Consider the following 14,949-nt stretch of genomic DNA (forward strand, 5'->3'; position numbering starts at 1 on the left):
TGAGTCAGAATCTACTTGATGGCAATGAGTTTAAAAAATCATGATAAAAACCTCAGAACTAATGGAAAACTAGACATAATCATCTACGTTCTTTACAAACCTTTCTGTAGATTTATTAAAACCTCTACTGTAAAACTTAATAAGAGAAAGCTTTATAACAGAAAAAGTTCAGGCAAAAATTGTGCTAAAAAATTATATTACCTGTTTTATGCCCCAAGGAATGCTTAGTATAGACGTTCCCATCATTGTATTCCAAATCATAAAACTGAAAGCACAAAGTAGCAGCAGTAAAAATGTTGAGTTTAACTCTTCAAACATTATAATTAAGACAAAAATAATCAGTAATTTTCATTCATATATAGTTTAAGTTCTGCTCCAAAAAGTAATTTTACTCACATGGTTACTAAACTGGAGTTTTTACCATATCCTTCAGTGTAACTTTCTAGTTTATAAGCAGAACCCAGTGGACTATACACATAGCACTCTTCTGGTCCTGGAACTACATGATCTGGGGCAATCTGGTAAAAAGAAAAATAGAGAAATGTGCTGCAACGCGAGAACCAGTAATGTGCAAAATTGGGCATTTGCAATACAGCAGCATACCTGACTCTAGGCATATTTCTAAATATGATGAACAAAATAAACAGCATGCAGCTCTGATTAATGAATATAAATGTTTTTTCTAATGTAATAGAAGATCTAAAGGAGAGTTTAATGACTATAAACACAACTCTTCATCTGAAATAAGAATGAATTTCTTGAATATGTCAACAATCAAATATTTTCTCAGAAGAAGGGTCAGCAAGATTAAGCAAGATTAAGCATTATAAATGAAGACTTGGGCCTTAAGTGAGGGGAATTTCAAGAACCAAGTGGTCACTGAACACTTATAGGAGGGTGAGGTTAGTGAAGTGGTAGGTGAGAAACTGACTATAAAGAATCAAGGAATTTCTAGAACGTGAATAAAGCAACAGTAAATACAGAGTATTCTTTTAAATGTTTTGGTTGCAGAAGAAAAAAGCGAGCTAAAGTAATGGTTTAAGGAAAAGGCAAAAGCAAGGAATTTTTGAAGATGGAAGAGATTTAAGCATGTAAGCAAAAGAAAGGCAAGGAGCCAACAGAGACTGAAAACAGAGAATGAATAGATATGCTTCTCACAAGCATAGTTCACTCTATGCCCATATATTTCTTCCTAATCCTATCCTCCTAATTTGGAGGGATAAAAAATAGTTTGCCTGATGTAATTTTGCCCACCTCACTGAGAATATCTCTTCAGAATATATAATCCTTGCATATAGTAGCTAAAACCATAGGAATTGACTTCAGCAATCTTTTATTTAGCATCTATTATGTAAATCTACAACTTTGAGCTAGGTTTAGCATTCAAGAGAAAAATAATACATAAACCTCCTAAATTCAAGGAATTTAAATTCCATTTGGAAGACACATGAAACAATTAGACAGAACTGGAGTCTCTGGGTGGTGCAAATGGATAACGTGCTTTGCTGCTAACTGAAAGATTGGCAGTTCAAATCCACCCAGAGGGGCCTCAGAAGAAAAACCTGGTGATGTGCTTCCAGAAAATCAGCCATTGACAACCCTATGGAGCCCAGTTCTACTCTGACTCACACGGGTTCCCCATGAGTTGGAATTGACCGGCAACCGGTTAATAGTTACCATACAGAATAAAAATTAGGTGTTAAGCTCGGTAATGTGCTATGTGGGTAGTGGTTAAGTGCTACGGCTGCTAACCAAAGGGTTAGCAGTTTGAATCTGCCAGGCGCTCCTTGGAAACTCTATGGGGCAGTTCTACTCTGTCCTGTAGGGTTGCTATGAGTCGGAATCGACTCGACGGCACTGGGTTGTGGGTGCTATATCACAGGAATGACAAAAAAAAAAAAAAAAATTAACAAGGGCAAGAACATTAGACCTCAGTAGGGAGACAGGATATGGATTGGTGCAAAAATAAAAAATGTCAAGTCCTTCTCCCTTTATATGTGTATGATTAGTGGTGTCTTGTGGGCCAAGAATGTCTTGAATGCCATGCATGGTGCGGATTTGGAAACAACTACTTCCTAGAGATACAAAAGCATCTACGAAATGGATCTGCTGCCTTCTTTTTACCCATAACCCTCTTGGGTCTGAGTTCTGTTGTCTTCTACCATGGAGTAAAAAGAAAAAAGGTCAGGACCACATCTGTAGCAGGCAGGAGCTAAGTCGCCAGAGCTAGCAGAGCAAGTCCAGAAAAGTGAAAATTGAAAGTTATGCGGGGTGGGGTTTAGAAGCTAAGGGATTAAAAAAAAAGAAGTGGCAAATTCTTAGGAGATACAGAAAAATTAGATGGTTGGATTTCACTGGCAGCAGTACAGGGCAGTGTTTTTCAAACTTTGAAGTTCGTATGATTCACACAGGAATCTTGCCACAAGCACAATTTTTGATTCAGTAGGTTGGAGTAAGGCAACAGATTTTGCACTTTTAACAAGCTCCCAGTGATGGTGATGCCGCTGGCCTGTGCAGACCATACTTTTAGTAGCAAGGTTCTAGGGAATTTTGGTAGCCAAATAATTTTCTACCCTTTGCCATTTTTAGAATACAAAATTAAATAGGAAATTTTTCCTAAACAAAAATATGTAACTCTGTAAAGACCTTAGACTTGTATTTTCATACTGTTCTTCCCTTAAAAAACTTTTAGTAAAAATAATTTTAGGATTTTCAGAAAATGAATGTGAACATATAAACATATTCATTAAAAGTGGTCATACCACATTGTTAATTTTAGATCACTTTAGATACTTTCATTTACTAGAGTCATTTCAGTGTTAGCTAACAAAAGGGATTCAACTTGGTATACGATGCTGACTTAAATTCTAGGCAAACAATGTACATTCAGGCCTGGACTGGTCTAGACAGTATCTTAAGTTTGCTTCTTAGAGCCACTAACTAGGAGGTCTGACCTAGGCCTGGAGATTCTAGATTACTTCAGGGTTCTGATTATTTTATTATGAAACCAAATCTTTACCACAACTATTGATATAACAGTTTAGGGGGAAACATGCCCAAAGAATTGGGCAAAAATTACCCCACTCAGAATATTTTGGAAGTCCCTACTTTGGCTAAGGATAAGGTAATACTTTATACAACTACTGTAAGGATTCAGCGAGATATCTATGTTCAAGCGACTAACTCAATCTTTGCCCCACAGCAAATATTTAGTGAATATTAGTTTCCTCCTCCCCTTTTCTTACTAACACCTATTAAAAAATCAGAATTTTTCCTCCCACAATATTTCCGTTTAAGCTTTCAAGTTTCTGAATATCTCATACATGATCATTTTTACAAGCAAATTATTTATATATTTTTGACCCCAAAAATAATAACACAGGTTTCAGAAGATTGAGGGTCAACAAACTATGGTCCACGGACCAAGTCTAGCTAGTGTTCAGTCCTGGTGGCATAGTGGTTAAGCATTCGGCTACTAACCAAAAGGTTGGCAGCTCGAATCCACCAGCCACTTCTTGGAAACCCTATAGGGCAGTTCTACTCTGTCCTATAGGGTCACTATGAGTTGGAATTGACTTGATGACAACGGGTTTGGTTTTTTTTTTCCAGCTAAGAATGGTTTTTATATTTTTAAGTGGTTGTAAAACAAAGAATATGTGACAGTATATGGCCTACAAAGCCTAAAATGTTTAATATGTGGCCCTTCGACCCTTTTTTTGATCTGTAAAAGGACACTGCTAAATAGGAAAATACTATATTTATGTATGCATATATTTCAATTTCCTACTCTCATACAGAATTTCTAAAACATTTTTCCCTTGTAACTTCAAACTTAAAAACTGAATAGATTAACCAGAATCTGTCACTGCTTACGTTATTAATTAATGACCCAAGCTGCTACTTTGAAAGTAATATATCCTCCTCAGTGCTCTTTTTTTTTTTTTTTTTCCAGTGCTCTTGGGATTGAGGATTAGCGGAATTTAATCCAAAATATCTTCAGGCTGTTGCCAGCATAGATTGTTTCAAATACCGCTATGCCAGGCCAGATAAGAATGAGCTAGCCTGTGATGTAGGACCTGTGTTAATTACCATCTTCAACTTCCATGATGCTGTCCTTGGAATATGGCCAGCAAAATATTTAACCACTGGGAGTTACTCTGACTTATGTCGTTCACTATTCATTTCAACTTACTATTAGACAATTAGTAATGCTTTGCCCCTTACCAGTGCCTTGTCTGCAGGAGCGGTGAGCCGGCTGTAGTAATGAATCCTTTTGTTCATGGCAGAGGCATGGTCGCTAACTCTCTGAATGGCATCATTCACATTGACGATGTTTGTGGGCTCTATATAGAAGGGCCTAGAGAAGGGAATATACACTTGACAAAAAACGTTCAGCCAGAAATTCTGGAAGTCAGCCATTGGAGAAAATAGCTTCTTGTCCTCCATTAGAAATGGGATGCACCAAGGGAAGGAATTCACTTCTCACTTTTGGTGGGAAAGAAAATGCCACAAAGGAAGTATTATCCAACCCAGAGAATAAAGCTTTTGTCTCATAATACTTTTACTTTAAATTGCACTTTTTTAATCTTAAGGAATTTAGTAATAGAGGAAGCATAACAGAAAGAGCTTAAACCAGTTATTAAAAAGAAATAAAGCAGCTGTCAGTTTTTAACAATGAAATTTAGATAGTTTTGAACAGTCTCTCAAAAAGCTTTTGGCACTAAATCAAAGAAATTACAGACAAAAACGTTCCTTTATTGAAGTCTCTCCTCCTTCCCTATGGGATGAAGTCACTTCCTATGATAAACAGAATTTCTGTTTCTTGGTTCAGGTGCTAAGGATTAGTGATCTCAACCATCTCCCTTGTGAGATTTCTCCAGAGTATTATCAGATGGGACACCAGGACACTAGAGATATTTTACCTCATTCTACTTTTCTTAGATTTTAGTAACATACTCTACTAGGCTATTTTTTATGTGTATGCTTCCTTCCCAGGACTATGTCTCAATCAACTGTAGATTGTGGTTTTCAATCATTTTCAGTCATCAACTCCTTCAATTCCTTACTGAAATTCCCTCCATTTGGTTTCTAAGCTTTCAGTAATATACTGTCCAAAATGGAAAGACCAGCCAGAGTTGCATGAAAAATCTGCATTCCCTTGGTGATTCTCTGACCCCCTGAAGTCACAAAAGACGCTGTGCCCCAAACTATATATAATTTGCCATTTAAAATTATTGAAATAATGAAGAAAAAAGTGCCAAGAGATTTATCATGGTGTCCATAGAGCTCTATATTTATGGTTCTGAAAGGAGCTTAAAATATTACCAAGGTATGATAATCATTTCTGGAGGTAGTGTTAATCTAATTTTGGAAGAAGCACTTGAAAAACCAAAAGAATGAAATTTTAACTTCTTTTATTTTTCCCAGCTACCTCTGTGACATTAGAGAAATAGTGGTATAGATGTTAAATTTAGTCTCGTCTCTCTAGTTCGTATATGGGATCTTCGAATCTTTTACTATTTACTCTCCACCACAGCACCTAAGTATGATGGCTACTATCTAGTTTAATTCAACAAGTACATAAACGAAGCACTTACTGGAGCAGCATGTGAGTATATGGATTATCATGACATACTGTCCATACGAAGCATGTAAATGCTCAGTGAATTAAGTAGAGTCAATCAACCTCAAGGGGATACAATGCAAATGAATACATCAGATTAAAGAGGCTGAACAAATGATTCCTAATTATAAATTTGGTAGCCTGAGATTACAATCAATCCTCCCAAGGCATTATGGTGTCCTATACAATTCACAATCTCTACTTAGTGGCACTAAAAAGTCAATGTAAAAATATTTATATCTGGTAGACAGTTTAATAATATCTGGGATCACATTCTTCAGGGCATTCACTTCTTGCTTTGCAAGAATGATGACCCACAAAATTCAAGAAAGTATTACAGCTCTAATGCCAACCCAAGGCAGAGATTCAAGCAAATCATGGATTATTAAAAGAGACCATTAACAAGTACAATATTGACAGAAAGATGTAGATGTTCTACTTGTAGCTTCTTACTCTGAAAATTCAATGGTATTAATATCAACCACTAAGTTGGTTTGAAGGCCTGCTGAAAAGCAGTCCAGGAAGTGTGCTAAATTTCTTGGCTCCTGGCCTCTTACAGAAGTGTTAACTGTACCACTTTAGTTGGCTTGAGTACTCTGAAAGCAGAATGAATCTGAAAGTTTTTCTTTTCCAACAGTTTTCATCAAAATGCTGAGGGCCTGTTCAAATATTTTGGAATCTTTTCAAAACAGATCCTCTTTAAACATATACAACTCAGCATATTTTAACAGAATTATTAGAAACATATGCTTAAAGCTTGATCCAAGAAAATAAAATATAAATTATATCTGTAATCTTTAGTTGGATGTGAAAACATTTTTTAAAATAATATTACAGGAGAACAATATTCAGAATAAAATACTTTTTTAAAAAAACGTGGGCTTTTTCCTTTTGAACACAGTTTCACATGACTGCTTCCTATCAATGTTTACTTCTCATTTGAAATGCAGTTCAACTCTGCCGTACTGTAAATAAATTACGATATTTCATATAGGATATGTTATATTTGTCTTACCTCATAAATGTTTACGGTCATGCCACAGAAAAATACCTTTAATATTCAGCAAAATTTAAAAAAATATTTTAAAAAGTGCCATCCAAGGCACAACAATTGGTCTCTATTCACTTGGAGCAACAGAGGAAGAAGAAACATCAGGTATAGGAGGAGAATATGGAATGTGTGGCCAACCGCCTCCATGAACAACTCCCCCTTTGCCATGTAACCAGAGCTGGATGGTGCCTGGCCAGCATTATTGAACATTTTGATCAAAGATTCTATAGAAGAATCCTGATCAAAAGGAATAAAACGCGGAACAGAATTTCATATTCTCATGGACTCCAGACTTTCTGGAGCCATGAAGGCTGGATGAACCCCTGAACACTGCCCTGAGATAATCTTTAAATCTCAAACCAAAAATATCCCCTGAAATCTTCTTAAAACCAAACAATAGTTTAGCTTCACTAGTAAAAAATATCTGCCTTTAACATTATGCTCTTTTAAGAACTACCTCTATGGGATCAAACCGACAACAACAACTTGAAAGATTAGATAGGACCCTGGGGGCAGTAAATTTATGTTAATGGGGGAGGAACAACTCCAAAAAGGAGGGTGAGAATGGTTGCGCAACTGGAAAAATGTAATCAGTGCCACTAAATGGTACATGTAGAAACTGTTGAATCTGTGTATGTTTTACTGCATATATTCTCAACAACAAAATAAAATTTAAAAATATTTTTAATATTTTATTAAAGTATTATATTTTAAACAAGGAATAAAATCGAAACTGTGCTCTCTTTTAGTGCACTTACAAACTATAAACAGAGAAAACTTATTTCTACCTAAGATGTTTCCCAGGTTCCACTCCTTAAATTCCTTAAAAACATTTGGCTTTCTAATCTGTCTCCACCCTTCTACCAAGCAGTTATACTTCTTTGAAGTTTAATAACAATTTCATAAGTACTAGAAAGTTTCATACCCAACACGGAGACCCCTTGACTTAAAACTTCATTTATTCACATCCCTAAGAAAGCCGAGGCACTCAAACACCTGCCAGGCTGGGATCGTTCATTACAAATTAAAATGAAATCAGGCATTCAAAGAATCTGCTGCAAATAAACATTGAAAATAATGAACAGACCAACTCTACTTCTACCTGCTTGGTGAAACACTCTATGCCTGCCAGGCAGCTTTTTAATAAAGAAGACTGAAAAGCAGTGAAGCCGTTGTACCTAGGAATTCCTTTGCTGCTACTAGAAAAATACTGGCAACCTCTGGCTTGCTGACATGTTTCTCACTTCCTCTGATGCCTATACAACATCCTCTTTCATAAAAACCCTGCTCAACACTCCAACTTTACTTACTGTCCCCAAAGGCTGAGCTTATATAAGGCTCCTCTCTCTTTTAGCTAATTAGTATGTATTGATTACTAATTTACTAAATAAATATTATTTAAGTGCCAATAAAGTGCTAAGCATTGTGCAAAACATTAAACAATGAATATGATATAGAATCTCAAGAATCTTAATCTCCTGGAGGAGATAGATAAATTAGAAATTCCAGTCCAGACTGAAAAAGAGAAGGGAGAACACAACAATTGGAAAAAGAAAGAGGGGAGAGGGTTGTGTGACAATGAGTATATGTAGTATATCGCGGGTTATATAAAGAGGAAACTAAACAGTGTCTGGTAGTTATAAATGAGCTGAATCTCAAAGATACAAAGGAATTATCAGGTATGGGGAAAATACAGTGTTTCAAAAAATGGAAAAGAATGCAGATTGAGCGAGGAGAGAGATAGCATGATATATCTTTTTAAAAACTCTAAGTAGTGGGAAGAGAAGTAACAAAAGATGAGGTTAACCTGGGCCAGTACATGGAGGACTTCATATGCTAACAAAGGACTTGATCCTGAAAGGAAGAACCCTCAATTTCAGTCTCCTCTGCTGATTCCTTCTCAAATTCCCAACCATTAAATGTCAGATTATTCTAGAGTTCAATCCATAGACATCTTCTCTTCTCTATATACATCATTTCCTTAGTGGATTCATCCGATCACATAATTTGAAATACCACATATATGCTGATGACACTCAAACTGTTACTTTTAGCCTGAAGTCCTGATTGATACATACAACTCTCCCTGTCACCCATCTCCCCCCTCCCCCATCTCTTGGACCTCACTGTCTGTCTACTACACTCGGCATTCCTGAAACACTTCAGGGCCTCTGTTATTAATTTCTGGTAAAAACAAAGGCCCTGAGGCCTGTCTCCTAGATAATTTCTTGCTTCCTTACTTCTCTCAAGTCATCCCTCAATTGCCCTCTTCTCTATGAGGCATTTGACCACAATTATCAAAACCTGTATTTTATATTTTTATAATTAGAAAAAAGTTAATGAAAAACTATGGAGGAAATTCATTCAGCTTTTCTGCAGGTTTAAAATTTTCAAAATAAAAACCTGAGGGAAAAATGAAGGAGGGAGTAATCAAAGTATCAAATGCTGTACAAAATGAGAAGACACAACCAGGAAGAAAACCAGTTAAAGACAGTGTTTTTAGGAGAAGAGAATGACCAACTGTGTCACATACAACTGCTAGGTCAGATGAGAGGAGGACTGACAGTGGAATGACCACTGCATTTAGGAAAACAGAGGCCACTAGTGATGTGATGTGAGCAGTTTCAGTGGAGTGGTAAGAGCAAAAAAAAAAAAAAATTTTTTTTTTTTTTAAAAGCCTGTATAAATTGGGTTCAAGAGAAAAACAGGAAAAGAAAAATTCGGCATGGTAAATATAGATAATCCTTGCAAGGGATTTTCTGTAAAAGAGAATAAGAAAAACGAGTGGTAGGTGAAGGGGTAAGAGAAATACCCTAGACGATATAAAAAAAAGTATAAAAAATATATAAAAATCACCTGTAATTCCACAACAAGTAATCACTAACAACATTTTCCCAATCCCATTTTCTTGCAAGAAACAATGAGATACCATTATACAAACACCTGCCAGAATGGCTAAGATTTAAAAATCTGACAATATCAATAACTGGTAAGAGGTAGAGCAGTGGAAGCTCTTATACACTCTAGCAGAAATGTAAACTGGTATAACCTCTGTGGAAAACAGTTTGGCATTACCTAGTTAATTAAGTTGACTATGCACATACATTACTACCAAACAAATTCATTCCTGGGTATATACCCTAGAAAAGTTCTTGCACATGTATGCCAGGAGACATGAACACTAACGATTGCAGGATCATTATTTGTAAGATTCCCACACTAGAAACATTCCAAATGTCTATCTTCTGAGGGTTCATGCTACCAAGTCAGTTTTTTTTCTTTCTCTAGTATATGTGTACAGGGTGTGTGTGGGGGGGTGGGATGGGGTAGGGGGTGGTAGCTGCTGGAACTGAGTGGTAAAGGAACGGAGGGGAAGGTAGGAAGTAAAAGAGGGGAGATGAGAGATTGGGATAGACTGGAGAGAGAACCAAGGAAGACGAACAAAGCTACTGGTCGCTTCCAAATTAACAGTATTAAATCAACAAGTTTTATTAAGATTACTTATTACAACTTTCTTATAATTTAAAATTTTCTATTTGTTTTATAATATACGTAATGTAATACAGATGGACACATACATAATTTGGAAATGAATATATATTCTCACACACATACATACATACACAGTTCAATTTCTTTAGATTGTTATTACTATTTTTACTAATAAATGGGAATGATGAAAAAAGATTGGATACCACCACTCTATCCAAACCCATTGCTGTGGAGTCGATTCCTACTCAGAGCAATCCTACAGGACAGAGGAGAACTGCCTCATAGGGTTTCCAAGGAGCGCCTGGTGGATTCCAACTGTCAGCCTTTTGGTTAGCAGCTAAATGCTTAACCACTACGCCACCAGGGTTCCCACTGCTTTAGAGAAAGGAAAAAACAGCAAACATTAATAAACACTTGGTTGAAGGTTATGGGTTCCTTGTTTTAGAATTTTAAGCCATTACTTAGATGCACGTAAACATCTTCATCAACAACATATGGACAAAGAGCTTGACCTGGAAAATTAATTCTCAGGTCCATATATCTGAAATAAATCCAGATTCTGCTAAGAAAATTTCAAAATTCTTTTTAATGCAACTGACGCTTTTAAATTTTTGTTTAAAAATCCATAAGGTATTGTTTAAATTTTATTGTCTTGAAGACAAATGATCTCTTCTTTTACGGCTACAGAACGATCAGCAACAGAAATACAGTTTGTTTTGTTTTTATTTTTAACCGTTTTTTTTTTTTTTTTTAGTATCAGCACTGGAACAGGCTTAAAGAAGTTAAAAGCACCTTTAAACAAATTCCAACATAAGAGTTCTTTAGATTTTCCGCAAGTTGATGTAAAACAGTAACACTATGACCAATACCCCATCCCATCTTCTAAGTAGAAAAAGCAGTTCCAAATGGAACATGGTAAGTGAGATTCCACAAGGGAAGAGTAGGAATGTAGAAAAACTGCTCAAGAGCACACAGTTCTCCAAGCAGCTCCTCCTTTTATCCACTTTATTATGAGAATGCCAAAATAAACCATAAATTGTTTCAATTTACTTAAGCACAATAAATTAAGAGGGGTATTAACTTAATATTTTGAAATAATGAGCTTGTCTTAGTTACAAATAAATGGTAGGCTATAGTTTCTAATGTCATGTCGGTCAGAGTAATAAGCTGAGTAATTAGAGTAATCAGTCATTACTCTGCTTCTTACATAAATCTACCAAGAGAATTTCTGGAAAAGAAATAAAATTTCCAGTTTCGTAACCTAACTATAAAAAAGTGCTAAGAAGAAAAATGCCCAGCCAACATTTTGGTTAGAATTCCTTTCCCTTAAAAAATAAAAAGACAATGAAAGAAGATAAAGAACTCAGTATATATATATAATCTTGTTTTTAATATATACATGTGATTCTTCAGTACTAAAATTGCTTTCGTCATTATCTTACTCCAAATTTTCTGGAAACGTAAAACACACACACACACACAAAACAAAGCCCGTCTACTTTTTAAACAGACCACCGAAAGAAAACAGCCTCTTTCTTATTCCTCTCCCATAAATTTAGAAAGGGAATTCTACACATCAAGCCATGGAAATCTTCATGAAGGCTCTGAAGAAAGGCAAATGAGCTGAGGGAACTTCAGCTTTACCAGTGTGAGGACAGTAGCAACAAACGGACTACATAAACTGGTCACTTAGGTGACAATGGCTATATTTTCAAAACAAAAGGCACATACTGTAGTAGACTGACCGGAATCCATTGCTAGTTGCAGGGCATATTACTCAGTAGACAATCCCAGAATAACAGGCTGATAAAGGCAAGAATCCAATGTGAAACCTGTCCTGCCAACTGGCTCTTAGCAACTAACTTTTACATATAGAAAACATTTTATAAACAAAATATAATGAGAGAAACTTCAGGAAAAAAGAAAATAACCATTGCTAGGAAGAATACACTGAACCGCAGGTAAGACTAAAAATTGGCACAGCCTTTCTAGAAATTGATTTGGCTATGCTTTATTTGGCTAAGCAAGATGAGTATGTTTCAATCGTGTTTATAACCTATATTCTAATAATTATACTTTTGAGATTCTTTTAGAAGGAAATCAAAATAGATACAAAAATTATGAAGAAAGCTGCTAATTAAGCATTATTTAAAACTGTAAACAGCTTAATATTCAAATACATCTTTAAATTATGATACATCAAAATTATACCTGTTTATTACAAATGATATTTAGAAAGAATTCTTAATATGGGAAAATGCTTGCTATGCCTACCTACGTATACACACACACACACGTTTTATTTTTTGGAATTACAGTTTCTTAAAGACAATTTTTATCGTGAAACTTTTTACTACTCCTCGAACCCTGAAATTTTCCCCTTATCTGTCATTTTAGCCCCAGTCTCTATATCTAGGGTTTATGGCAGCTAAAATTCTTGGATAATCTTGCCAAAGGATTTTAAGTTTGTTTCAGGGGCATGATGGTTAGGAAGAAGTTAGGAAATTATTTTCTTGTCCAAAGGGCCATTTTGGTCAGAAAAAATTTGATGAGAACATTTTTATTAGAAACAATTGTGGACTGGAGTAAAATTAAGGGAATGGGCCTTATGTTTTTCATTTCTCCAGAAACAAGATAAGAGTTACCTCTACAGGTCATTAACAGAAATGTCAATTCCTGTGGTTGCTTACAACTGAGTCTCGGAGTCTCTCCTTGCAGACCAATCAACAAACCAAACCCACTGCTGTCCAGTCAAGTCGATTCGAACTCATAGCAACCCTGTACCACCCAACAGAACTACCCATAGGGTTTCCAAGGAGCAGCTGGTAGATTCGAACTGCCTACTTTTTGGTTAGCAGTTGAGCTCTTAACCACTGTGCCACCAGGGCTCCCCTTGCAGACCAGTGGTTGGCAAACTACAGCCTGTTTTTGCAAATAAAGTTTTATTTAATTTTATTTATAAATTTGTTTTTTTTATGCCTGCTTTCATCCCACAATGGTAGAACTGCGTCCATATGGCCTGTTGTTGTTAGGTGCCGTCAAGTCGGTTCTGACTCATGGCGACCCTATGCACAACAGAATGAAACATTGCCCGGTCCTGTGCCATCCTTACAATCGTTGTTATGCTTGAGATCATTGTTGCAGCCACTGTGTCAATCCACCTCGTTGAGGGTCTTCCTCTTTTCTGCTGACCCTGTACTCTGCCAAGCATGATGTCCTTCTCCAGGGACTGATCCCTCCTGACAATATGTCCAAAGTATGTAAGACGCAGTCTCGCCATCCTTGCTTCTAAGGAGCATTCTCGTTGTACATCTTCTAAGATTTGTTCGTTCTTTTGGCAGTCCATGGTATATTCAATATTCTTGGCCAACACCACAATTCAAAGGCGTCAATTCTTCTTCGGTCTTTCTTATTCATTGTCCAGCTTTCACATGCATTTGATGTGATTGGAAATACCATGGCTTGGGTCAGGGGCACCTTAGTCTTCAAAGTGACATCTTTGCTCTTCAACACTTTAAAGAAGTCCTTTGCAGCAGATTTACCCAATGCAATGCGTCTTTTCATTTCTCGACTGCTGCTTCCATAGCTGTTGATAGCGGATCCAAGTAAAATGAAATCCTCGACAACTTCAATCTTTTCTCCATTTATCACGATGTTGCTCATTGGTCCAGTTGTGAGGTTTTTTGTTTTATGTTGAGGTGCAATCCAAACTGAAGGCTGTGGTCTTTGATCTTCATTAGTAAGTGCTTCCAATCCTCTTCACTTTCAGCAAGCAAGATTGTGTCATCTGCATAACGCAGGTTGTTAATGAGTCTTCCTCCAATCCTGATGCCCCGTTCTTCTTCAAATAGTCCAGTTTCTCAGATTATTTGCTCAGCATACAGATTGAATAGGTATGGTGAAAGAATACAACCCTGACACACACCTTTCCTGGCTTTAAACCAATCAGTATCCCCTTGTTCTGTCCGAACAACTGCCTCTTGATCTATCTACAAGTTCCTCATGAGCACAATTAAGTGTTCTGGAATTCTCATTCTTCGCAATGTTATCCATAGTCTGTTAAATGATCCACACGGTTGAATGTCTCTGCATAGTCGGTAAAACACAGGTAAACATCCTTCTGGTATTCTCTGCTTTCAGCCAGGATCCATCTGACATCAGCAATGATATCCCTGCTTCCACATCCTCTTCTGAAACCGGCCTGAATTTCTGGCAGTTCCCTGTCGATATACTGCTGCAGCCATTTTTGAATGATCTTCAGCAAAATTTTGCTTGCGTTTGATATTAATGATATTGTTCTATAATTTCCACATTCGGTTGGATCACCTTTCTTGGGAATAGGCATAAATACGGATCTCTTCCAGTGAGTTGGCCAGGAAGCTGTCTTCCATATTTCTTGGCATAGACGAGTGAGCACCACCAGCGCTGCATCTGTTTGTTGAAACATCTCAATTGATATTTCATCAATTCCTGGAACCTTGTTTTTCGCCAATGCCTTCAGAGCAGCTTGGACTTCTTCCTTCAGTACCATCGGTTCCTGATCATATGCCACCTCTTGAAATGGTTGAACATTGACTAATTCTTTTTAGTATAATGACTCTGTGTATTCCTTCCAACTTCTTTTGATGCTTCCTGCATCGTTTAATATTTTCCCCATGGAATCCTTCACTATTGCGACTCGAGGCTTGAATTTTTTCTTCAGTTCTTTCAGCTTGAGAAATGCAGAGCATGTTCTTCCCTTTTGGTTTTCCATCTCTAGCTCTTTGCACATATCATTATAATA

General features: G+C 36.6%; 1 protein-coding gene across 4 annotated transcripts in view; it reads right to left on the reverse strand.

The window, feature by feature from the left end:
• The window catches only part of SLC38A9 (solute carrier family 38 member 9), a 100,431-nt gene that overhangs the window by 49,472 nt on the left and 36,010 nt on the right, over nt 1-14,949 (reverse strand). For 3 of the 4 annotated variants that reach the window (XM_049863798.1, XM_049863810.1, XM_049863797.1), the window contains exons 3-5: nt 4,225-4,357; nt 397-518; nt 202-265 (exon numbers count right to left, since the gene is read on the reverse strand). In XM_049863798.1, the coding sequence (XP_049719755.1) occupies nt 202-265; nt 397-518; nt 4,225-4,357 (319 nt within the window). Of the gene's footprint in view, nt 1-201; nt 266-396; nt 519-4,224; nt 4,486-14,949 lie in introns of all 4 variants that reach the window. The other variant, XM_049863805.1, reaches the window with a different exon arrangement.

The sequence above is a fragment of the Elephas maximus genome, chromosome 2, assembly GCF_024166365.1.
Source record: "Elephas maximus indicus isolate mEleMax1 chromosome 2, mEleMax1 primary haplotype, whole genome shotgun sequence".
NCBI classification, from domain to species: domain Eukaryota; kingdom Metazoa; phylum Chordata; class Mammalia; order Proboscidea; family Elephantidae; genus Elephas; species Elephas maximus.